The sequence below is a fragment of the Myzus persicae genome, unplaced genomic scaffold (assembly GCF_001856785.1).
Source record: "Myzus persicae strain clone G006 unplaced genomic scaffold, MPER_G0061.0, whole genome shotgun sequence".
NCBI classification, from domain to species: domain Eukaryota; kingdom Metazoa; phylum Arthropoda; class Insecta; order Hemiptera; family Aphididae; genus Myzus; species Myzus persicae.
Genome location: NW_019103933.1, coordinates 508,798 through 534,114, shown reverse-complemented (window position 1 = coordinate 534,114; position 25,317 = coordinate 508,798). Strand labels below are relative to the sequence as shown.

At 26.7% G+C, this 25,317-nt stretch overlaps 2 protein-coding genes across 2 annotated transcripts in view; both read right to left on the bottom strand.

The window, feature by feature from the left end:
* LOC111036564 (B-cell receptor CD22-like) overlaps positions 1–23,276 on the bottom strand; it is a 102,643-nt gene extending 79,367 nt beyond the window's left edge. Inside the window, exon 1 of the mRNA XM_022318628.1 lies at positions 22,938–23,276. Within this exon, the coding sequence (XP_022174320.1) occupies positions 22,938–23,028 (91 nt within the window). The 5' untranslated portion in view covers positions 23,029–23,276. The remainder of the gene's footprint in view (positions 1–22,937) is intronic.
* On the bottom strand, positions 4,908–8,533 carry LOC111036563 (protein ALP1-like). Its single transcript, XM_022318627.1, has 3 exons — positions 8,366–8,533; positions 7,982–8,282; positions 4,908–5,868 (listed from the first exon to the last, which is right to left on the bottom strand). Exons 2-3 carry the CDS (start codon positions 8,278–8,280, stop codon positions 4,989–4,991), a joined length of 1,179 nt encoding a protein of 392 aa, XP_022174319.1. The 5' UTR covers positions 8,281–8,282; positions 8,366–8,533; the 3' UTR covers positions 4,908–4,988.
* Positions 23,277–25,317: the final 2,041 nt, after the last annotated feature.

Genomic DNA, 25,317 nt, shown 5'->3' with positions numbered 1-25,317 from the left:
TTAAAAGTGGTATGTATATTTTTGAGTGTGCACTGAATGATTCATTCGCGAATGGTGGAGTAATTACATTACTTTCCTTAATAGAACTTTATCTTTCTATCTTTCTATAGAACGGAAAAAAAATTTAATTTTAGTCTAAATAAAATGAAAAGATTAAAATAATAAGCTACAAACAGAACGAACAAATCAATGTATACATTGTAAAAAAACAAATATTATTCTATTAAATTATTATTTCTAAATTATAAGGTATATAACTACGGACATGAGTTTTAGTGATTACGTATTTGTAAGCTAAACCTTTATATAACGAGTCTAGTAATAGAGTTTAGTAATAAACTTAGGTGATTTTTAATTTATACAAAATGTAATTAATTTAGAACAAAACACATTAAAGTGAATGGAATAAAGCTTAATATCTCTAACTGAATTAAGAAGAAATTCTGCAGATTCTAAATTACTATTTTAAAACTTGACAATCATTTTTTAACAACTTTTTACGCAAGTTCGGTTATTTAAAAATGTTATACTTAGACCAACGTAGTGACAAAACTTTAAGGATTATACATGATATTATGTTAACATTTAAAATGTTTACTTGAAACACAATATTACCACGTGTATACATGATCCATAAACATTTGAAGCCTGACATTATTTTCATTAAAAAAAAAAATTAATCTACACCTATCTATATCATTTATGACTTTATGAGTAGACATTTTGGTGTTACATAATTTTTTTTAAGACTTTAAATCCAATGAAATATGTACTACATAATCGTATTATAATACATATTTTAAAAAGTATTATTTTTTATTGTGTATACTTTTTTCTGCAGTTCTCAAAGGAAAGAGTATATTATATCATTAAATTGTTTAGTTTACATTCAAAAAAAAAACTGAAGCTATTATAATTATTAAAGCCAAGTGTTTAAATTTTGGTCGGTTAAAATACAACCGCAAAAAAATTTTTTGTACGATTAATTTTACGTATTAGTTTTATTTACAATTGATAAAAGAAAATAAAACTATTTTCTGTTGATCATACATTTCGTTGTTAAAATAAAAATAAAATATATTGCATTTGTATTATGTTATACTCTAAGGTTTTAAATCTAGAGACTCAGTGTCTACAAACTTGTTCACGAAAATGTATGCAAACAACAATTAAAAATGAATACCAAAGGTTGTAACTAAAAAGAAATAATTATCTAGATTACCTACCCATATTATCTGAAAATTATTATATTTTAAAACACAATACAAACAAAATGTTGGCACCTATTATTGCTTTTATTCTCTTTCGTATGGATGTTTTGTGATTTACAGTTATACTTATTATAGTAATAACTAATATTATAAATTTAGAAAGAGTAATAGTAAAAAAGGATTTTTACAAAAACATTATTTTAAATGAAATACTTGAGCGTTCTCAATTGAAATCAATAATACAATTATTAAATAGTTACTAGACTACACCTGTTACAATATATTTTAAAATCTAAACTTTTATCAAAAATAAACTCTTTATTTTTATTTAAAGGTTACCGATAAGGGCAAGTTAGGCTATGTTGGCCAACTATATGGGGTTGTGCCAAACTATCCAAATTAGAAATAATAGAGGATTTCCAACCACTATCAATATGTAAATTATAACTGTCAATAGAAGTACCTACATTTTTAGACAGTCCACTTTTAAAGAAAAACCTTCTACAAACAAAGTAATTACACATAAGCATATTATGAGTTATTTAGTTGTAGTTATAAGTTTATAACATATTATCACCACCGCTTGAATCCACTAATTTCATATTAATACCCTCGACTCTCTTTCAATTCCTGAAGACCCCCCCCTCCTCTCATCACCCACCACAACACACAAGCACACACACAGCCAATAAAGACGTTGGCGTCGTGGTCTTATTGATTCTGCATCTTGAAAAAAAAAATCAAGTATCTATTTAGTATCCACACTAATTAGGTCAATTAGAATATAACCTACCTATTATTATAACTGAAAATCGATCATTGTCGTTATTTGTGTCGTTAGTTATGTTTGTCAAAAAATTTGCTTATTTATTAGTTATACAATATTTATATTTGTTGCATAATATACAAATTATAAATGTTATACCTGTTAAACCTAACCTATTTTATATTAGATTCTCGGAGAGATGAATGTATTGACTTCACAATGAAATGTGTTTTTTTTTCTTTTTATTTGTGTCTTTGTCTAAGAAGTCGAAATAATACTTCAATTTTCAACTGAAGTATCTTTTCCGGTGGTAAAGTGAAACTAATTTATGCATTCGGGAGGTCAACATTTAAAATTCCCAGTAGTTTCAAAAGCACCGTGTAAAACAAACAAAACATTAAGGAAAAATCGGAATTTTTACACGAAATTGGTTTTTGACAAAATCGATTTTGATTTTTGGTGTAACTTTAAAAAAATAATCTTAGATGAATGAAAATCTCACTGAATGTCTATATTGGCATTCCCTATATACCATACATTTTTTTAAATATTTTTTACACACGATGACTTCTCAAATGTAATTTTTTTGGCGAAGAATATTTTAACCTACTGACTGTAGTATTAATAGTAAAATAAATATTACATTAATCACAATAATATCATAAAATATACTAAAATACTACGTAATATTATAGACTGACAGACCGTCTTCGCTCAGAATCGTTTTTTGTATATAATGATTTTATATCATTGAATTAAAATTTAACACCATCTATTACAGAGACTCACTTGCAACCTACTGTACAGCAGAGTGACATCCACTTACCTACCAGCTTTTTAATAATGAAAATAACATGACAAGAGAGTACTGAAAAACTTTTAGGACTCTTCTTCCCCTTTGGAAAATTTAATCTTTTACATTTTTTTTAGATTAGTAGGCATAGTATAAATTATTATTATCTATATATTCTTAACTCTGTGGAATATATAAGCAAATACATTTATATAATGTAAACATCAATTTTTATATTTACGAGTATGACACTGTCTTACGTAAATATTTCAGTGAATTGCAATAAAACCTATTTTTCAAAAAAAAACTGTCAAACAATTTCATGCAATTTTAATCTCTAGTCCTCTGGACATTTGAATGTATTTGCTTAGCTACATAATAATATACAAATCTAATTTTACGAGAAAAATATTAATATTTTTAAATTTTTCACTGCATTACAATATAATCATCTTTGATTAACGCAAATGATTATAACACTGTCCATAATCGTAAGACGTACAAATTTCACAACCGCCTCGTTCACTCAAAATTTAAAAGTGGCCCAGATGACTAAATACATGTTTTTTCCACAATAATGTCAAGATTAAACAAATATTCCTATTCATCAAATACGTCAAAATTATAGTTTACTATACCATCATTTTTTCTATATGACTTCGAAGTAGGTACTTTATTTTTTAATGTGTTCAATGTGGATTTAACGATACATTGAAAATGCAATAATAAAGCGAACTCCCTTAATCAATACCTATTACACTTTTTACGAATCTTCGTTGTGTTCATGTCTTTTATTTTGGTAACCGGTATAATTATCAATTAAAAAAAATGTATGATATTTTAAATAACACAAATATCACCCCCATCACATTTCAATTTGTAAGTACTTACTTAAATAATTAAATAAAAAAAGTTCATGTTCTAAAACACCTACACAATGCTTCTACAATATATATGTATTTTATGAAAATATTATGTTATCAATCCATCATGTAAAAGACAGGTGTGGCAACGTTATTGTAAAATTTAGAAATCACATAAATTCAGTGAGTTTTGATGCTGTTGTAAGGTTTATGTGGCATACAAACCATGGAATAATACGTTAGATCGATGTGATTAATGGTCAACGGGAGGTCCACTAGCATATATTATATTGTATTGAAAATTGGGTTCACTACATTAAGTTATCATAAAGAATGAAATATACAATATCGAATATCATATCAATAATAATAGTGACTTTACATAGAATCTGAAAATGTTATTGACGTTGTTTGACAACGAATGTCAATAATCAATATAGAATTATAATATGACAGCTTCGGAGACTACGAATGCCTATATTATTTAATATTTATTGTTCAATCTAAATCAAAAGATAATATATATTCAAATATAAATTTTTGATTGAGTGCCGGATCAGACTAGCGGTTTTTCGGCTGCCGATAATACGCAACCGATCGGTAAACGACCGAGACACCTATAATTAACATATAAACCGCGTTGTTGTGTCTAGACTAGACCGTTTCTCCGAACCGTCCGAAATCGGTCTGGAATAATCCGCGCGCTGTTGCGGTTTGGTTGTGACGATGCGTTTCCGCCGTACTCAAAATTACATTCATTCATTACAGGGCCGTCTACACTGAGCGTTTTTCGGTTACCGTTATTTTTTGAATAGTGCACTTTGCAGTTTTTTTTAAATATTTAAATATTTAAATATTTTTTTATTTTAACAATAAACATGTATTCAACCGAAAAACTAATAACCGAGGTTCAAAACTATCCGTGTATTTGGGATATGAGCTCAAATGAGTATATGAATAGGGACCTAAAAAGCTCATCTTGGTTGAAAGTAGCCGAAGCAGTATACAATTTGGAATGGGATAATTTGGAAGCTGCTGAAAAAGAAGAAAGAGGTAAGAAAATTAATCATATGATTATAATAATAGGTATAAATAAATAAATAAAACAATACTATTGAACAAAATAGTAAAGGTAAGTATTACTATACTATACCTACTTATGTTATAATGTATTATGTACTGTATAATATGACATTTTATTAAACAAAATAATAACATTATTTAATGCATATAATTTATACAATTAAATTCAAATACATGGTGATATCATAGGTACAAAAAAAAAAAAAAATTTTAAATAATATAATTTATAATATAAAATAAAATATACCTATCATTCATAACCTATCATTCTTCTAAAGCATTCCGTATTGGAAAGGTACCGATCCATCAGCCATAAAATAATCAGCAAAATTATCTCTTACGTCTATTCCACTTCTATTAATATTTCTTCCACGAGATGTCAAATTATCCAAATTATGCACATCAGTTTCTTCATCGTAATTATACCCATCTCTCTTTCGGATAAAATTATGGAGAACACAACATGCTTTAACAATATCATCGCAAAAATCTGGTTCCACTAAAATGGTCGTGTGCAAAACTCGCCATTTATTGGCCAAAACTCCGAAAGCACATTCCACGGTACGTCTTGCTCTCGATAACCTGTAGTTAAATACCCGACGAGTGTTATTAAGTCCACGGCCTGGAAATGGCCTCAATAAAATTGCGTGAAGACCAAACGCTTCATCAGCGACAAAAACATATGGCTGAATATTGTTTTCGGTTAAAGGCAATGCAACTGGGTCCGGAATTTGAAGTTGTTGCGAGTATAACATTTTTCCAAACGCACTTTGTCGGAAAACGCTAGAATCGGCTTCGTGACCATATGCGCCTACGTCGATATATATGAAATTTAAATTAGCATCGACCACTGCCATTAATACTATTGAAAAGTATTTTTTATAGTTGAAGAACAGAGAACCCGAGTTTTCTGGATTTTTGCATCTGATGTGCTTACCATCAATTGCTCCAAGACAGTTCGGAAAATTTGTTTTCGAATAAAACGTTTTTGAAATATCTATCCACTTTTCTTTATTTGGTTTTGGTATTTCTGTGGGTTGTAGGACTGACCATAGAACCTGACATGTTTCTCTTACAATTCCGTTTATCGTACTTTTTCCAATACGAAAGTCAAAATGCAACGCAGCGAAATGTGTCCCAGTTGCCAGGTATCTGTTAACGTTTAACAAAAACCTATTTTTAATAAATAAGGTAATTATTTGATGTGCATTATACAATAATTATTGTAATGGTTGTATTAAGATTTTAAGGTATTTTTTATTTCATTTTAATTATATAAAATAAATTGTTAATTAATAAGTCATTTTACCTAAGTGCGTTTGAATTTTAATTTTTTTTCGAAATAGCGTAACGATAACGATTTATCCTCAAACGGTTTTAAATATTTGTTATTATTCAAAAAGTATAAGTCGTAGATACTTGAAAATTTCACCAGTTATTTAGATTGATATTTTCGTTAAAACATTTTTTTAAATTTTTTTAATTTTGGTATTAAAATCAGAATCTAAAAATTACATTATAAGTATAACTCATGATAGCGTTAATACGTAATATAAAATTTAAATCACAATAATTACTGAATATAATTTTTAATTTAGTAAAAGAGTTAAAGAATAAAAAATGGAAACATGTTCGTGATGCATATTTAAAATATATGTCTGAAGAAAAAAGTATAAGAAGCGGATCAGAAGCAACACAAAAAAAACCGTACGCATACGCACAAATCATGTCATTTTTAAATACAACTACTAAAAAAAGGAAGTAAGTGAATTAATTACTTTTATTTTTTTATTATAATTGCTTACTTATAATAATTAGAAATTAAATAGAGTATAGGTGCTAATAATCGTATATTATATAATAATGATATTTTAAAAATATTTTTTAAATTTTTTGGCAATGTTTATGTCTCTATCTTAATTCTTTATCTGAAAATCAAACAATATTAATTTAATAAATAATTTTAAACATAAATTTATATTTAATTTTTAGAACGACCGATAATTTTGACAGTTTAGAAGACGATACAGGACGTCACTGTTTAAGCGATCTAGATGATGATTCCTCCGAGACACCAGCAAACGTTTCATCTAACCTTATTAACTATAATAAAACACAAAAAAAAACCAAAAAAAATCAAATTACTCCATTTCAAAGTAATTTACTTGATCAACTAAAAAAAAATCAAGAAATGACATCAAGTCCAGACATGAGTATTGTAATGTCGTTTCTTCCTTACTTAAAATTATTAAATGACGAGCAAAAATTAGAATTTCACCTAAACAGCCTTCAATATTTAAAAAATATTTTAAAATATCCATATCCACCCGTACAGCAAAATATACTCCATGAACAACAACGTCAGTATCCCGTTCCAACTGCTCCTATACATCTTAATAATTATAATACAATGAACCAAAACCCATCGTCTAATATACATTATAATTCCAGTTCTTATTCAAATGCTCAGATTTACCCATATTCATATCCAGCATATACCCAACTTAACTATACTCATTCATCATCCTCTAATTCAGACCACCACATTCCAACCACACTTACACCCACGTCATAACCATTACCATCAAATCAGAAACGATAAAATTTATTTTGATTGACTGTTTATAATAAATAATAATTATAAGGTATAAAACACAACCAGGTAGGTTATAATATATACATGATTTTATTTTTTCTTATTGTTAATTTTTTGCATATTGAAAGTCATGCTTTATGCAATAATGTTTTCCTTTATTATTTTTTGTTTTATGTTTTTGTTATTATTTTATAAATTTAATGATATTGTGATTTGAAGAAAAGGAGATATTCTAAACTTTGTAATGATATTTAAAATAAATGATAAACTTTTATTTCAAATAATTGTTTTAATATATTAAGTACCTACTTTATAGTAATAACTAATAAGTATCGCTATCCATTATTATATTATGACATCGTTTTGGGTGTATATCGTCACCGAGCGAAGCAAAGATGTATTAATTTTACAACTGAGTGTTTTTAAAAAAAACATTTGTTTCTGAAAAACTTATTTTTTTTATAAAAAAAATGCTACGAACATACATGTAGAGAGATGTTTTTTGTAGCAAAAGAAAAAATTTTCCATTTATTTATTGTACCAGGCACCAACTAATATTAAATAAGCAATAATGTGATGTGTTTTAGTCATCACATATTATACGTTTTATATAGATAACGTAGATAAAAAAATAAAACTAAATTTAAAATTTTTTTTTAAAAATGTTACCTCAAAGTCACTGTCAACCGTTCTTCCGGACTTATAGGATTTCGGAGGTGCGTAATTTGTTTTGTTATATTTAGTCGAACCTTTTCGAGTAGTTCTTCAAACGATTGAATGGACATACGATAGTAGTCGAAAAACTTGTCAGGATATTTTTTTAAATTGTCATAAAATATTTGAAATTTCATGTCGTATTCTTTACTTCTGTGTAATGGATGGACCCAATACCTTCTATGCTTCTGTGCTGGTTCTTGAAGTTCACCAGCAGCTTCGGCCGCACAAATAATTTCCAAAAGTGAGCTCATTTCTATGTATATAGTTATAATTGTAATTACTATATATTGTACTTGTAAATCAAAACAATTATATTTTCAATTTATAAACACTTACCTGATTTAAAATGCCTTTCTCAAATAATGGAAATTATAAAAAAACTATTTTATTTTTAAGATTTAATTTGTATGTATAAGATACAGTACAAGTGAATACGTTTGTTGCACAGACAGACTGAACAGACTGAACCGTCGAACAACATGTTGGCAAGTTTGATTTTCATGAATTCATGATAATTATAAATAATATTATAACCATTTCATTATAATTATTTTAGAGATATTATGAGCGAATGAAGGTTTTTTCTTGGAAAATATACCTAGGTACGTATAAGGCCAATTTTTAATATGAGAAGCCATTTGACCATGGAAAAGATAAGGCTTAACTATGCGTAGTATATGGCTTAAGTTACCCTCACAAGGCACGTTTCTAAATATAATCAGTGCTAAGAATAAAATGATATATGATCTTAAGTATAATGTTATATTATAAATATTATTATTATTATTATTATTATTGATTAGAAAAAATATTAAATTCATATAATACTCTCATTAAAGTTACATCGGAATTCATTGACTCCGTCTTACAAATGCGAAATATTTGAAATTATTAATTAATAATCAACGCAGTTCATATATACAATTTTTCGTTATTTTTAGTATAAGATATAATTAAAAAAAAATCTATCAGAAAAAAAAAACCTTGTCAACAAAGTACAAACCATCTGTCACCTTCAGGTTCGATAATTGGACAATTAATATTATATTGAAATTAAACGTGAATATTTTCGATCGAAAATTTGCCAAATTAGGTACGTACTCACTAGCAATAAGTGAGAGACTACAAATACGTATTTGGATTCTGGAATGGTCTTCTTGAATGTGTAAATATGATAGGTAAATTTATTCTTCTTAAACTCTTACCAGATTTGTAAATGTATTACATTCAAATTGTCTATTGAGAAAATTATTACCGAAAAGTCGAAAAACAATACAGTTAACAGAAAAATAATGTCGAAAATAAATCGATTTAAGTTAGGTACATGCTTCTTAAACAGTAAAATACTTAAAAACTTATTACATTTTAAAATATATTTAATTTAAATATTAATTGATTGTTACTTATAACTTATAAGTGTTCTCATTTCATAATTTAATAGTTTAATGATAGGAAATATATTTACGAAAAACGTGACTTTCCATTATTAGGAAGAACTCTTAAGAATTTTGAAATTTTGAAATTTTGAAATTTTTTTTTTTATTTTTAATTATTTTTATGACCAAGGATAATGGAATTTTTTCTATATTTGGTAAAAAACTTCTACAAAAAAAGTGTTTAGCCTACAGTAACTTATTTACAAAAAAAATATATTGACACATTTTATTATATAACTCACTTAACAGTAGAGAGATATTTACAGTTTTTGGTTTAGATTAATTGTGAGGAAAAATGAACAGTTAGTTGGCATGTCAATAATAAGGTGAATCATGCAAAAGTCTTCGAGTGTTAAAATGCTTAAATGTATGAGTACCAATTGTTTTTGTGTTATTAATTACATAACTAGGTACTTAGGTTTGATTTTTATATTAATTAAAAAATGCGATTGCCACAGAGACAAACACACAGTTTTAATATCAGTGAATCACGTCGTTTAAATAATAACTAGAAAATATTAGTTTGGCGTGCTACGCATACTTATTTATATCAAAAAATAAATCCATACGTGTATTTGAAGGAAACTTATTAAAAAAATGAAAAAAGTAAAACAAACAACTAGGAGAATAATAACGAGTTTTTGTTAAAATAAAACAAATGATTTTCCAGTATCTTATAAAAACTATTTTTGATTCAAGTGGTTACCATTTACCAATTTGATTGCTCCAAATGTTATATACTCATGTGGTCTGTTAGTTTATTTCTACTATTTTTCAGATATCATAGTATGCAGTTCTGTTTTTACGGTTATACTAAAAATAATTCAATCATAGTTTGTTAAATAATTTAGATATAATGTAGGTACTTTTTTAAAAGTACCTAATGGAAACCATAGTAATTATATTATTAGAATTTAGAATACTGGAATTAGTTTTAAATGATTATAATATTATTTTAAGTACAAAAATAAACGGGTTAATTGTATTTCAAACGAAATTCTATGGGATAAGAATATTAGATGCATTAGAATATCTTGTATTCATTGATGAATTAATTTTAAAAGAAGTTATTGTCCTAGAATCCAAGGAGCAGTTTATAGGCAACTTCATATGCATTCGTCCGTGGGCCATATTATTTCAGTGACCATTTGTACGCACTCACTTATTACAACACATGTCAAATATCTTTTTCGTGAGTACGAAAAAAAAATGTCTTGATTTCACTCAAACGACGGTTTCCATTTTAATACACGATGCTCGATTAAATTTCATACTGAATAAAATGTTCGAACTCCCAATATTATTTACAAGGGATTGACCTTAAAGCACATTTCTAAAACTATTTCTAGTTGATTAAATATTTAAGTGTGATTTTTTTTAACTACGTTTATTACAACTCAAATTAAGATACTTAAAATGTAGTTTGGTCAATCTCTCGTACACATGATAATATGAGGTTTTCATTTTTTTCCAGGTTTGACATAGGCATCGGCATTGCGACGTTCTGTTGGAATTAGAATGAATAGTTTTTGATTAAAAATATGACAGTCCCGAGGCTCCTTAATCACGACACTTGTGCAAAGTAATTAATAATTGTTTGAATTTTTAATTTCAATGTAATTACATAATAATTCCAAAATAATTATGTGAACTCTTCTTTCACTTGAATTACAAAAAAATTCTACATTTTTTAATTATATTAAAAGCATATTTCTTATATTTATCTGAATGATACATAGATATTATAGGGATTATTGGAAATGAAACACTTTAAAATATTATATTGAGATATTTATACAAATTCTGATTAATTATTATTATTTTATATTCGACATACAAATTAATAAATTAAATACAAATCGTAATAATTTACTCTTTCTAACATCAATATGATCATATTCTTTCATTAAAGTGTAATTCAAATGTTCATAAAATGTTAAATATGGAAGAGTGGATTAAAAAATTGGGGTAATTTAACAGTCTACAACAGAAAACTTTTTCAAATAAAATCATTTTAAATAACAAAAAATAAATATATTAAATTTAATATTAGAATTATATATAATATAAAAATTATCTAAAAACGTTCATAGGTACAGTATATTAATTAAATTACATTTTATAATTCCATCTATAAATCAAAACTACAAAACAATTTATATTTATCTAATTTAAAATGTCTGTCAAATCACTTATCATTTCCTATCACTAATTTAATCACTTTTATATTTTAAATTAAATCCCTGAAATGAAATGCTTTGGACATACTATATATATATATACATTTTTTTCATCTTCTTTTTGACAAATATTTAAAAAAAATTGTCAAATCTACTCTAAAATGAATTACATACAAATTAAATTTAAAATAAATAAACTAATATAAAACATAGAAGTACACAGAGTTAAACGTGTGACCTACCGAAAGTACGAGTGGTGTGTATAGAAATTATTTTCTGTAAGGCTCGACGGATTAAAATTATGACAAAACCTGAAATTTCAACATTGGCTCCTCTCCTATACGCCACTGGATACAACTAAATAACCATTATGTCAATAATTAAGATCAATAAGCTAAGATATGTCAGATTGAAGTTATTCCTCGTTAATGGTCAATATAGATGGGTATATAGGTAATTTTTAAATGGACGTCCCAGCATAGAGATTGAAAGTTAATATTGTAAGTAAATATACCTACAAATCTTCAGCTTTTTTTTCTAGGAAATAGGTATGCAGCCATACCCAAAATCATATAGGAAATCAGTTTTAGAATTTTTCTGGTAAAAAAGTCAAAAACAATATTATTATATTAACCAATGCATCACCGTAACTAAAAAGACAGTAACATTAAGTAGTACATTAAGTTTCCATATAATGTTTCTATTTTCGATAGGGTAAATGTATAATCGAAAACTTTGAAGATCTTTGCTAAATAACTAACTGAATTGTTTTCTTTTAATACATTATAAACGACTGAACCATATAGTGACTGAGCCATCCAACTAGAATCTTTAATTGCAGTATTATTACAATAACAGTAATCAAAATACAATCACACACTTCGTATAGCAGAAATAGCATTTGTATTAAAATTGTTAAACAAAAATTAATTTATACGGATAATATATGATGTGTGCTATCTACTAATACGTTGAATTTGTTTACTGGAGCACAAATAAAAAATATGACAAAATAATGGAATATACATAGATAGAAAAACACTATGGTGTATGTTGATAAAAATGGGATATGGTGGGATTAAGTAAAAATATTGTACGAAGTAACGTAAAGAAAATGTAAAAAATAATTTCAGTTTAGTACAATCATGAATAGAAGCGTGCACAGAATGATTGATTGATTATTATTTCAATATCAAGTCGATAGAAAAAAAATCATGAAGATTGATGTAAAATGATGGTTAGGTTAGGTAAGGTAAGGCGTATTTTTTTTTTTTTTGAATGAAAATGTGTAAATATATTCAACATTTTCGAGTTAAAGAAAAGTGCAATGAGATTCACAAAAAGTATTATGAAATATAATACTTCGAAAATTATGTCAATTATAAAGAGGAAATTAATACATTATTTGACATTTTAAACAAATATGTCTAATACATTCTTTATTCATCGAATATACGTTGCACACATATTTAAATTAACTTCCATACCTTGAATTTTTGTTTTTAATATTAAGAATTATTTACACTTTTTAGTGATTAATAAATTATTATAACGATGTAAAATAATATAAACGCAAACTAGTTAAATAGGAAAAGAAAACTAATTGAAAATTTGCATCTTGTACAATTTTGGATAGCCATGTCAATGTGCTTGGATACGGGATAATTCGGATTTCTATATATTAATACAACTCGCTGTATATATTAGTAATAGTAAAATAAATTACTTTAATATCAATAATATCACAAAATATACTTAAGAATATAGGTTGACCGTATTTACTTTGAAGTGTTTTTCGTAAACAATGATTTTATATTATTGAATTCAAACCTCACACTCCAATTACAGTATTACACTGTAATGATTACAGTGACCCACACAACATGAAATGTACAGCAGAGCGGCCAACTTTTTTATATGTGTACTCCTTAGAATATGATCAATAGAATAAAACAAAATAAAAACTTATTCCATTTAACTCAAATGATTTAATTTTCAGGAAATGATAGGAGTGAACCATTTTTTGTCAAGCCATACTTTTGCATCAAAGTAAAATGTTTTGAAAAATCATAAAACGTGACTAACTCTGATCAAAATATTGGTTATTTCAGTTATATTTGAGACAGTCACTCGGATGATCATAAAATTGAAAATAATTCTGATAGCGCGTCAAGCTGAATACTTAAATGGTCCATCGTAATAAAAAAATCAATTCAGATATAATTCGTGCATTTACAGTATTATATTATATTAAGATTTCAAAGTGCCGAAAGTTATGGCCTAAAGAATAATAATTATTACAAATGGTTAGCTGAAAAGAAACTCGTCTGAAATGTGTCAAGTCTTGCAGTGTTTCTGATGTTTCTATAGGCTTCTGCATATTTGACTGTCTAGACTCTAGACAAATAAGTAATATAATCCTCCTTTGAAACAACTGATTCTTTGATCTACTTTGAAACAACTTATATTAATAGTTTTATATATGAATATTAGGACTACTGAAACTAATATAATTATTCAAAAAACTTTTTTTTCCTAGACAAGCCACATCATTACATAATTATGTAAATCGTTTATGTTAATATGACTTACCCCATGATTTATAACAATATCGAAGTATAAGTACATTCTTCAAAGTAAATACTAATTACTTTCTAATTAGTACTAATCTTAAAACCACAATATAATATATTTAAATATAAGGTTCTCCAAAAGTTGTTATTATATAGTTATTTAACATTATTAAAGAAACAAAGTCAGAATTTTTTTGTAAGCATTTGAAATTGACAACATTTGTCAAAATAACAATCATTTAAAATCATTTTGCAGCTGGCATAAAATGTATACAATTTTCTATTTTTATAGCTTCAACTTGATATTTTAATCAATGTCCCTCATAATAAATTTAGTTCTAAATCAAAACATTTCAAAAATATTTAACCCCGATTTTTTTTTAAATTTTTATAGTCGTTTCAAGTTCAAATTTGGACAAAATTAGATATTTAGACGAACCTTTTAAATAACTTTGTCGTAATTCAAAAATATTATTTATGGGGACTTGAAACTTTTAAGTATATTATTATATTTTATATACACATTGGAATTTTTAAAACTTTTACACTTTTTAATTTTTATACAATTACCTATATTATATTGTATTATTTTGTACCATGAACCTATTCACACCGTTCTACGGTAAGTCAGTATTGACGCAAAAGATAATAACAGCAATATATTATATGGCCATATGAGTAACTAATTAATACTATAATAATTCAATATTAATAAATAATAATATAATAAATACAATGTTTTCATAGAAAATTAATTCAACTTCCGTATTACTAATAGTATAATAAATTACCATTATAGCAATATAAATATCTCATAAAATATACTTAGTAATATAGGCTGACAGACCGTCTTCGCTCAGAATCGTTTATCGTGTGCAATGATTTATCATTGAGTTCAAATTTAACACATACATTACAGTGACTTATTCAATGACGAGGTATCCTTGACACCTACTGTAGAGAAGTAAGTTTATGTATTTTCCTTTCTTTTTTTTTGTGTATCATGTATCTTGTATATTTTTATAATTTAGGATAACAAATACAGATGAAGTTACATTTTTCTTTCGATTTTTTTTATTTTACCATTGTTAATTCCATTGTTGAATGTTGATTCATAGAATTAATGTAAAATTATTAATTTAACGAGTTAAAAGATATCCTGTATACCTAAAAGGCAGTAATAATTAATTTTTTACTTGTAATCAAAAAAAAATTTCAAAATTATTATTGAACGCAGATAATGACGTATGCGTGGGGCACTTTGAGATTGTTTTCATTATCTCAATCTTTTGGCAAAATTATATTATGCTTATGTTGAAGTTATAAGTATACGTACATACAAATATACAATACATCTACACTGAGTTAAATTAATATTGATTTTATTTACATGAAAAAACAAACGAATAATCTAGTAGGCATCTAGTATCTTTTCAAAATTGTTGAACATATCTTTTTGTCGATTTATCTTTATGCTCATCCCAAACTTGTATTTTTGTATTACTAATTGTAGGTACTGACATGTAATTGTAGTAACTAATCGAATCTTCACACTCAAAAAATATCAGATTTGACAATATGAATGATGGAATATGTGTTTACAAAAAATTTTTAATTCATATATGTATAAGAAGGTACCCAATATTATTTTAACTCTAGATTAAAATTTACACCATTTAAATCATGCACAATACGAGTATATGAGGAAAATTGATTTATAATTATTTTCTCACAGTAAATTGATAGAAAATAAATCAAAAAAATTGTAACAAGAGATTTTGTACCTATCTTGGGTTTATAAAATATTATAAGTTTTTTGATTACATTTAGGCAACTAAATAAAATATGTACGTAATTGTATATACTTTCAGAACTATAACTCGTGTAGCCGGCCTTTAGGTAATACCAAAAGCTTAGTTTCTTGGCGGATAAAATCGACGAAGACCCATAAATTGTTATTCTCAAAATGTAATAGCTGTCATCTTCAGCACCTTAGTGTTAGCGACAAAATAACGTTTCTCTTAATATTATTTTCAAACTCGGTATCGTACAGTTGGTAACCCAAAACGGTTACATTCTGCGTTCGTAATATATATTATGTGTAATGTGTGTGTGTATATATTTATACTGCCAACACGATCGGTTTAATCGTCAATCGTCGAAATAGCTTTACCATTGTGTATTTTATCTTGTTTTATAAATTTACAAATCATCACTACTACTCGGGATGTAGATGTTTTTCATATAAAATAACCAAAAGTGTAGAGAAACTTTATAATATATCATATATGTGCACACCTGTAGTCTTCCGGGTTTATATGCAAATTGTCGTCCTATGTCTAAATTATTAGATTTTATAACAAACTAAGTATCTATCTGAATTATAGTGCAATACAAATGACGAAATAACTCAGCCAGAACGAGGGAAGCAATAACGTCCTATGAATGGTTTAGAGACAATTTTTTAATTTCAATTAAACTAAAACTATTTGTTGGATTTCAATAAAATACAAACTGCGTTTTTAAGTTGCGCTGTTTATTGCATGTTTAAATAACCAATAGGACGTATATCCCTAAAGGTACTTACTAAATAAAAATAGATTTTATTGTTTATAATGTATGTATATGTAATATATATAGACTTTTGTATCAGTGTCAACAGCACTTTTTACCAACCACTTTTATAAATTTATAATAATCGTATGTGCACTATAAGACAGTGTAAATACCTACATATTTTCCAAAAATAAAAATTATCACGTATTTTCAGATAAAAAGAAAAAATATATATTGTTAGTACACATTATATTTAATTAGATGACAACACGCCAGTTTATATTATTTTGTGTAAGTTATCATAAATATAAAAAAATGTTTTTAACCTAAATGCATTTGAACCTATTCCAGAAACTGTGAAACAAGACGATCTGAAGAAAATTATAGGCATTGGGAGGGCGTATCGCGTGCACTGTTATTGTCTAAACTGTATTAGGGGATTGTAGTCAAGAACGAGCTATAATTACATAGGTAATCATGATATACACAAATCAACAACGCAAATGTTAAACTCATAAATGTTTACTTTTCATCTTTTCACCTTTCTTAGATAAATACCTAAATTCTCTAATAATAAATAGTAAATGTGGAATAGAATGATTTTTAAATTGATTTGACATAATAATGTATGATATGGTATTTTAGTCCTGTCCAGAGTAAAGACATTACTCTGATTTCTTTTCAAACCTCCATTTTACATCGATAAAAATGAACAATATAGTAGTCATTAGGTATAAAGTATTTTTAAGTCTTTTTTCCGTAAAATATTGTTGCGAAGGTTGTAACGAAACGAATGATAGTTGATTAGGTAACAAAAATTGTATTTTATATAATTTTTATTGCATGTCGCGTAATATAGTTGTTCCTTGTTACTTCATAATATTGGATTTCTGTGACACTGAATTTAAAATATATTTTAATATTGACTCATGGAGTGTTTGTATATAAAATATAAAATGATGTTTAAAAACAACGAGGTAAGTATTAAAAACAAAAGGTGTATCTTTATATTTACATAAACTACAAATAATATTATTGTTTGGTGTTAACTTTTTATAAAAAAAAATCCCTAGGTCAATAAATAAAATAATATTAATATTATTAGAATATTAATTTATGTAAAAATATGAGTACAGTATACTGTTGGTACCTATTTGTGAGCGATTGCAGATTGTTCTTATATTTTTGATTATGATTAAATATTTAAATGTAGAACCCTAAATAATACATACATTTTTCTTCATTAGGTTGGTACTAAATATGTTATTAAAGCTTCATAATTTAGATGTTGAAAAAGGTATAGAAATATTTTACGGACGTTACACGGTTAGGTCACTCTTTTGGGCGGGTCTCAGGTAATTATATTATATTTACAAAAAGCTATTATTTATTTTGAAAGATGAATCCGAGCAACCTTCGATATAAACTATTGTAATTAAGTATATTAGAATTTTCAAACTATTAAATTACTAAAAATGTTTTTTTATATTCTTTATTAAAAATATATTTGTAATAAAATAAAGTTGTCCAACTTTGAAACTACATTTATATTATTTTAATATTAAGAAATACCAACCTACACGTTTATTTTAGTTATAGTTTAGTTCAAACATTTATATTTATGTTAAAAAAATATAAGTAAAAAGTAATTTTGGACAGAAGGTAGAAGAATATTTTGGGAAACTATTGAAGACAATAATTTATATAATTATGAGAAAAAAATCAATAATAGAAAACATGTTGTTCAGAGTAACCTATTTTCTTTGGAATCTGCCAAGTGGTTAGGCATCATTTATGAAACTTACACAAATACTGAATTAAAATTGTTGGGCATTTATTATTATGTTTAGAAGTATATTATTAAAACTTACATTATATTTATATTATCTATTTATATCTAAGACACAACGAAAAACGTTCAGAAATTTGATGCTTGAATATGTCGATGAATACAGAACAAAACTATGGATATGACGAAAATCGCAAATGATAAAGTACTTTAACGATTGCGAAAATATGTGGAAGTCGTTAGTAGTATGAATAAGCAGAAGATAAGTTATCTAGGCCACACTTTAAAGAAAAAATAAAATAAGAATATCTATAGCATATTTTATCGAAAAGTAAAAAGGAAACGATCCCTTAGCTTACTTATCAACAAAAGAATTTTTATAATTCATAAAATGTTAAAAACTATATTATGTTAATATCAACTCATCGACGGATATGCAGTTTATTTTACCAACTATTATTTCTTACATAAATTAACAAATCATACCATACAATATTCAGGAAAAATCACACAAAAACATATCTAGACGCAAATTATACCATTATAAATTTCCAATACAATACCTATAAACAATTATAATTTACTAATAAAAACACAGACCTAACCTTTATGACACTATTTGTTCTAGTTTTCCAAGTTGTATACCTAAAATTGTGCACACAATTAAAACAAAGTGAAAACAAAATGTTTGTTTTTGTGTACGAAAACCAAGATAAATAAAAATACATATATTTTGTATACCTATTTGAAAGTGTAAATAATTTTTGAATAAACTCAAAATAACGGACTGATATATTATAATTTATGTCCAGTTTGAAAGGTTTTTCATTTATGCAATTTCTAAAGAAATGTAAATATTAAATCCAAAAATATTCTTAAATATTAAACCTATTCAAATGACTATACAGTAAGTGTATTATATAAAAGTTCGCATTTTATAAAGAATGTTTGAACATATATTCATATATTTGAACTTACGTTGGTTCTAAGTTATGAGATTTGATGCGAAAGTTATCATAACACCATGATACGACGACTCTATAATAAAAAATATATTAGTGGTATAATCATTCCACTCAATAGAATAGAAGAATTCAAATTATGAGAAAAACTTAAATATACATTTACGTGACCATACCGTGTACTCAACAGCAGCTATATAGTCACTTTAAACTTATTCTTCAAAAAAGTTGGTACACATAACATTTATATAAATATTTAACACAAATGTAAATTTCATAAATGTTTGATAAACAAAATGTATTTTCACTGCAAGTATAATAGGTGCATGACGCATTCTGAACAACATGTTTGTGGTATGAAAACTCAATGGTAAGTAAGTACATTGGTACCTAATTGAAACAATTAAATTTATATTTATATACAGCCTATTCCACGAATTTTCACTTATTCGAAATACTAGAATTATTGTTATTTATATCCCTCCATAGTGCATACCACTTAGTATCTGTAAATATACATGAACAATTCTAGGTAGGTATACTTTACCTTCAATAGCTAATAATATAATTTGCAATAAAATCGGACTTAAAATTCAAACAGCATTGATATAATATTTGTTAACCCATTGGCAATTTTTAATGTGAAATAATTATCATATTATTTTCATCTACGAGCTTGTATTTTATAATAATTGATGTATCAATTCAACTCAAATCAATTCAAAACATTTTTTTCTGAAAACAATACCTTTTGTTTAATATACACATACAATTAATAATCTTGTTTGATAATATACGCAGACATATTTATAATATAATAACTCGATTTAATTAAACAATCAAAATTAGCGATCGTAAACAAAATTTTTTTAAAATTATTTATAATCAACATAATTTTCAATCATATTACACTGCTAAAATATTATGATAACGTCGAAAACATTTTTGTCAATTTCACTAAGTATCTATTTAAAATAATATGCAATATTGCAATAATACTTCATAATGAATAATATTTGAAATTTTGAACTTCGTATTATATAACTATAGCCTATAAAGGTATCTGTTATTTATAATATTGTTTATCATTTATGTTTGCTAAGTGCTAATCAAGGTTAGGTCAAATTATATATAATTATACTATTATACATAAATTATATTATATGTAGAATTATTAACTATTAATGATGGAGCTAATTTCAAATTTTCTCAAATAAAATGAAGTAGATATTATTGGTTTAATATTTAAAGCAAGAACTAAAAAGTATTTTAAAAGTATTTGGAATATTTTTGAAGTATTTTGATACATAGTACGGATACTATTTTTCATAATTATTCCAGTATTTATTTCAAATACTTTTTAAATGTATTTTACCCTAGTTGCCTTTTCTAGTATAAAATGAGTCCTTATAGTAACTGCATTTCTATATAAGCGAATATCGTTCACCGATTAAATAAATATATTGTATGTAAATGCTGAGAATTAAAATTTAAAACGATTAGTAGTTAATTATATGACACGAGTTAAATTATTAAGCATTAGACAATGCAAATGAAAGTTGACGTTAAAAATGACTTATTAGTATGTACCGACATGCCATTAAGTTACTTAGTTGAATATTTAGACCTTTTATTTTTTTTTTTGTTCTCCGAATTTTATAATTTTTAATTTAATCACTGACATGTCCAGTAATAATAATAATTAGACATAATTGCTGTAAATTGTACCAATGACTAAACAAGAGTTTTGTTTAATCAATAATCAAATCTAGACAAAAATTTAAAAATTTAAAAATATTTGAATACAATGAGTTTTTTTCATTTCATAGATCTTAATACATTTTCTTTTTTTTTGTAAGCTCAATATAATTATAAATAAAATCTCGGTAATCTATTGTTGTATTAACACCAAATGTATAATTTTCTCATTAAACCGTTAATTTTTTTTTTTTAAACTTTGTTTAACAAATAGTTTTGAGAATATTACAAAACTTATGCCTATTTACTTTAAACAAAAATTAATTATAATATTGTAACCATAACATTAAATTAAATTGTTGGTTTGTACACACTTTGTATATAATTGTGTTCAGATTTAAATATATTTTCTTTGATTATCGAGATTTAAATAGTTTACAATGCTACCTATTTATGTTGTTTACCATTCGTTAAGCATGTATTTTTCAATTATGCAATGAATTATAAATAGTTAAAAAATGAAAACAATTTAAATTATTTTACATATTATAACTTACATACCTTGAACTTATTATTTTACTGAATATTCATAATAAATTAAAGAAATTAATATAATATATTACCTGACTTTAAAAATATAATCTTAAGCAATTTTAATTCAATTTCACTTGGTACATTAGTACTAATGATTAAGAAGCTAACATGAAAATAGTAAATACATCAAATCGTGGCTACGATTAAACCCCCATGGAAAGAAAAATCTATTAAATAATTGCTTAGATTTTGACGTACGTAAATAAGTTGCATGTCTCTATAGTAAGCAAATAAATTGTGAGAGTAAATGGAAAACCTACCTAAATAAGTTGCATTTTATCCAGTAAGCAAACAAATTTTGATATTATTTCTAAAATTTCGATTAAAACATTGAATGATGTATTCATCTTATTTTATTTAGTTTAAATTGATTAATATCGAACTTGGTCTGTATTTTGTTTTTTTCATTTGTATAGTAAATTACTCTTTAATTTACTCATACAAACACAAAATGAACATGGTAGAAAGTTATAAAGATTTTTTTAATGTTCAAAAATATTTATAACTTCTACATACTAAGAGTTTACTACTATCTTGTACTCTACAAATATTAAAAAGCAAATAACCATAATGTAATTAATTAGTTTATAAGTATGAAAATCGAATTCAAAAATCCTACTTTAATTAGGTACAAATAATATTTTTAACAAAAAAAAAAAAGAGTAATTTCATACAGAGTAAGTGTTATGTTAGTATATTCAGATGTGCCTTATAATATATGGTTATGTCTTGGTATATAAGTAGGTTATTATGTATATAAACTAATTTGTAAAATATACTAAAAAGTAAAAGTATACTAATGTAAACTATACTTTCAATACTTTAAGTAACTTTTTAAAATATGGAGCATACTAATTATGACTAACAAATATTATGTGCTGGTATGATAATAAATAATTACAAAACCGACGATATATTATGTCATATACTCGGTGACATTTGAATTATGAGCTTTCGCGGACAGACAAGCCGTGACGAAACGTTAACACCGTGTGACCGGGTCGAATATAACTATAGTACCTATATACACTACTTATAATATAGTACCTAGGTATACTTGAAGATCTCTACACAATACGGTATCGATGAGAAGTGATCATATTATACTTGAGCTACTTACCGATGACGAACGGCACCAGAGCGGCTGTGCACCACCAACACCACCACGTCGTGATCGCCAGTCCACCGTGGCACGCGGTCGTCTTCGTCATCGTCGTCCGGCGAGCATCGGGAGATGGCGAGAAATAATGATTACGCGTTCAAAAATATCTGGGCAGGCGGCGGCCGGCGGGTCGGCAAAACGGGTTCAAACTTTGGCGGCGGACGGTCGGCCGGTCGGATGTGCGTAAGTCACGACCATGTGTGCCCGGCCGATTTGGTTCGCGAGACGTGGGTCAGGTGTGGGCTCTTCCACGACACTGCCGACCGACAGCTGCTACTACTGCTGCCGCTGCTGTCGACGACGACGACGACGACGGCGGCGGCCACGACGGCGACGACGGCGAAACTACGGGTGCGAATTGCCTACACCCTCACAACCCCGACATGCTGCCCCCGACACACAACCCCCGTGGGGATACCCGTACACATACAGGGAGATTTTCGCCGTTTACTTAGCGCCCGGCTCCAATTACTATACATATATGAGATAATACCCGTAAAGTATAAATGTAGATTAATAATATATCTAAGGTTTTAAAACTTAATACAAGATTAATATTATAAGTTTGTCTGCCTTTATCAAAAAAAAAAAATTCTACTGGAAAGTCGAATTAAATTTTTATAAGCATTTAAAATTGAAATTTTGACAACATTGGATATTCAATCCATTTCTCATATAGTGATTTTGGGTGTTTATCAGTTGCCCCCCAAGGCTATTATCGCGATTTTAAAAATATACCAGTTGCCCCCAATCAAATGTACCAGTTGCCCCCAATTGAATGTACCAGTTGCCCTCACATGTTAATATATACACAAATACATTATATATCTCTTAAAATATGGGAGGTAAATATACAAATCATAAATAAAATATAAAATTCAAAATTATAATAATTTGTTAATATAAAATAGTACAAAATCAAAATATNTGAATCCCTCTACGTACAATTTGAAGCCCAAAATACCGGTACCGACTTATTTCGCATTTATAACACGTTTGTTTATTGTATGTACATATTTTATTTATTTATCTAATTTTCAAATGACCCTATTAACCGGTGTGTGAGTCGAATAGACGAACTTTTTGCTGTGTGTTGGTATATGCACAAATCGGGACCAGCCGTTTTGAGTCTAATAGGCGAATGAGTCAATTAACCGTGAGTCCAATAAGCGGCGACCACTGTATATATACGATAATAATAATATACTGGAATAACAAGAAATACATCGCGTAGTTTGGTAGCAATCATTAATAAATAAATTCAGTATTCACCCGACTCGACTAATTTTATTTGTATACACTTCACAGCACACGTCGGATTTATATTCGTTCGGTCGGTCGCTCGAGCGAGATGAAAGTTTCGTCGGCGTAAAAAAAGTTTATGTTTTACACTCGCTATAGTCGCTGTGTACTCGTTTCCTCTCAAGTCCCCGCGACGTATTGTAATATAATATACATTTTATTGTTATTATATGGTAAAAACCCAACTATATTATTCGTTACTTTTATTATGTCGATTTAATAATATAATAATAATAATAATTTTACAATATTATCATACACTTTACCTAACTGCGCCGAAACGGGGTGATCCATTTAACAAAGACGGTATTATTATTGCTTCAAAAACTACAAAGGTTTTTGAGAATATTTATTTTACATAATTTTAAGTCGTTACTAAACCACATTTTTTCTTTTTTGTATTATGATTTTTTACTATCACTATGTAGTTTAATTTAATTCATTTACATTGTGACTCTCTACACCACCACAAGCTTTGCTTAAAAGTGTTGGTAATTTGTTTATTTTCTTAATTATTTTGTATCATTTCGTGTCAATCAAATAATACATTTTCTTCAAAATTAAAAAAAAAAGAATATTATTCGGAGTATTTTGATCGATAAAAATGAAATTTCGATCGAGTACCTAGTTAAAAGCATTTAATGTTACCTATCTCATAAACTATATGAATACCACCTCTGCTATATTAATATTAAAAAAAAATATTTTTTTGAAAATTTTGTTTTTAATGACTTGAAATTGTGTGGAAAAACATTTTTATGAACGTTAATAGTTTTTGAAATAATGAATGTCGTAAGTTAAATTCACGGAACTCCAGTAAATATAAGCAGTTAGCTCATATATATATGTGCATTATACACCTATATGGAACCGAATCCTGCAAGTCCTAAAATATTATTCCATCGTTGTTATACTCGTAATACGTGTCACGCATTCACGTGAATATATTAAAAATATTATTTCGAAGGAAATAAAATTTAAAAAAAAAAAATGGATATTGACGTACAGCGAATAAGAGTGGCTTGGAAAATTAAAT

Excerpts from the sequence above, each read along its gene's own strand:
- LOC111036563 (XM_022318627.1), bottom strand. The coding sequence starts at position 8,280 with ATGAGCTCACTTTTGGAAATTATTTGTGCGGCCGAAGCTGCTGGTGAA. Across the intron at positions 5,869-7,981 it reads CGGTTGACAGTGACTTTGAG|ATACCTGGCAACTGGGACAC; the intron begins GTAACATTTTTA and ends AAACGTTAACAG.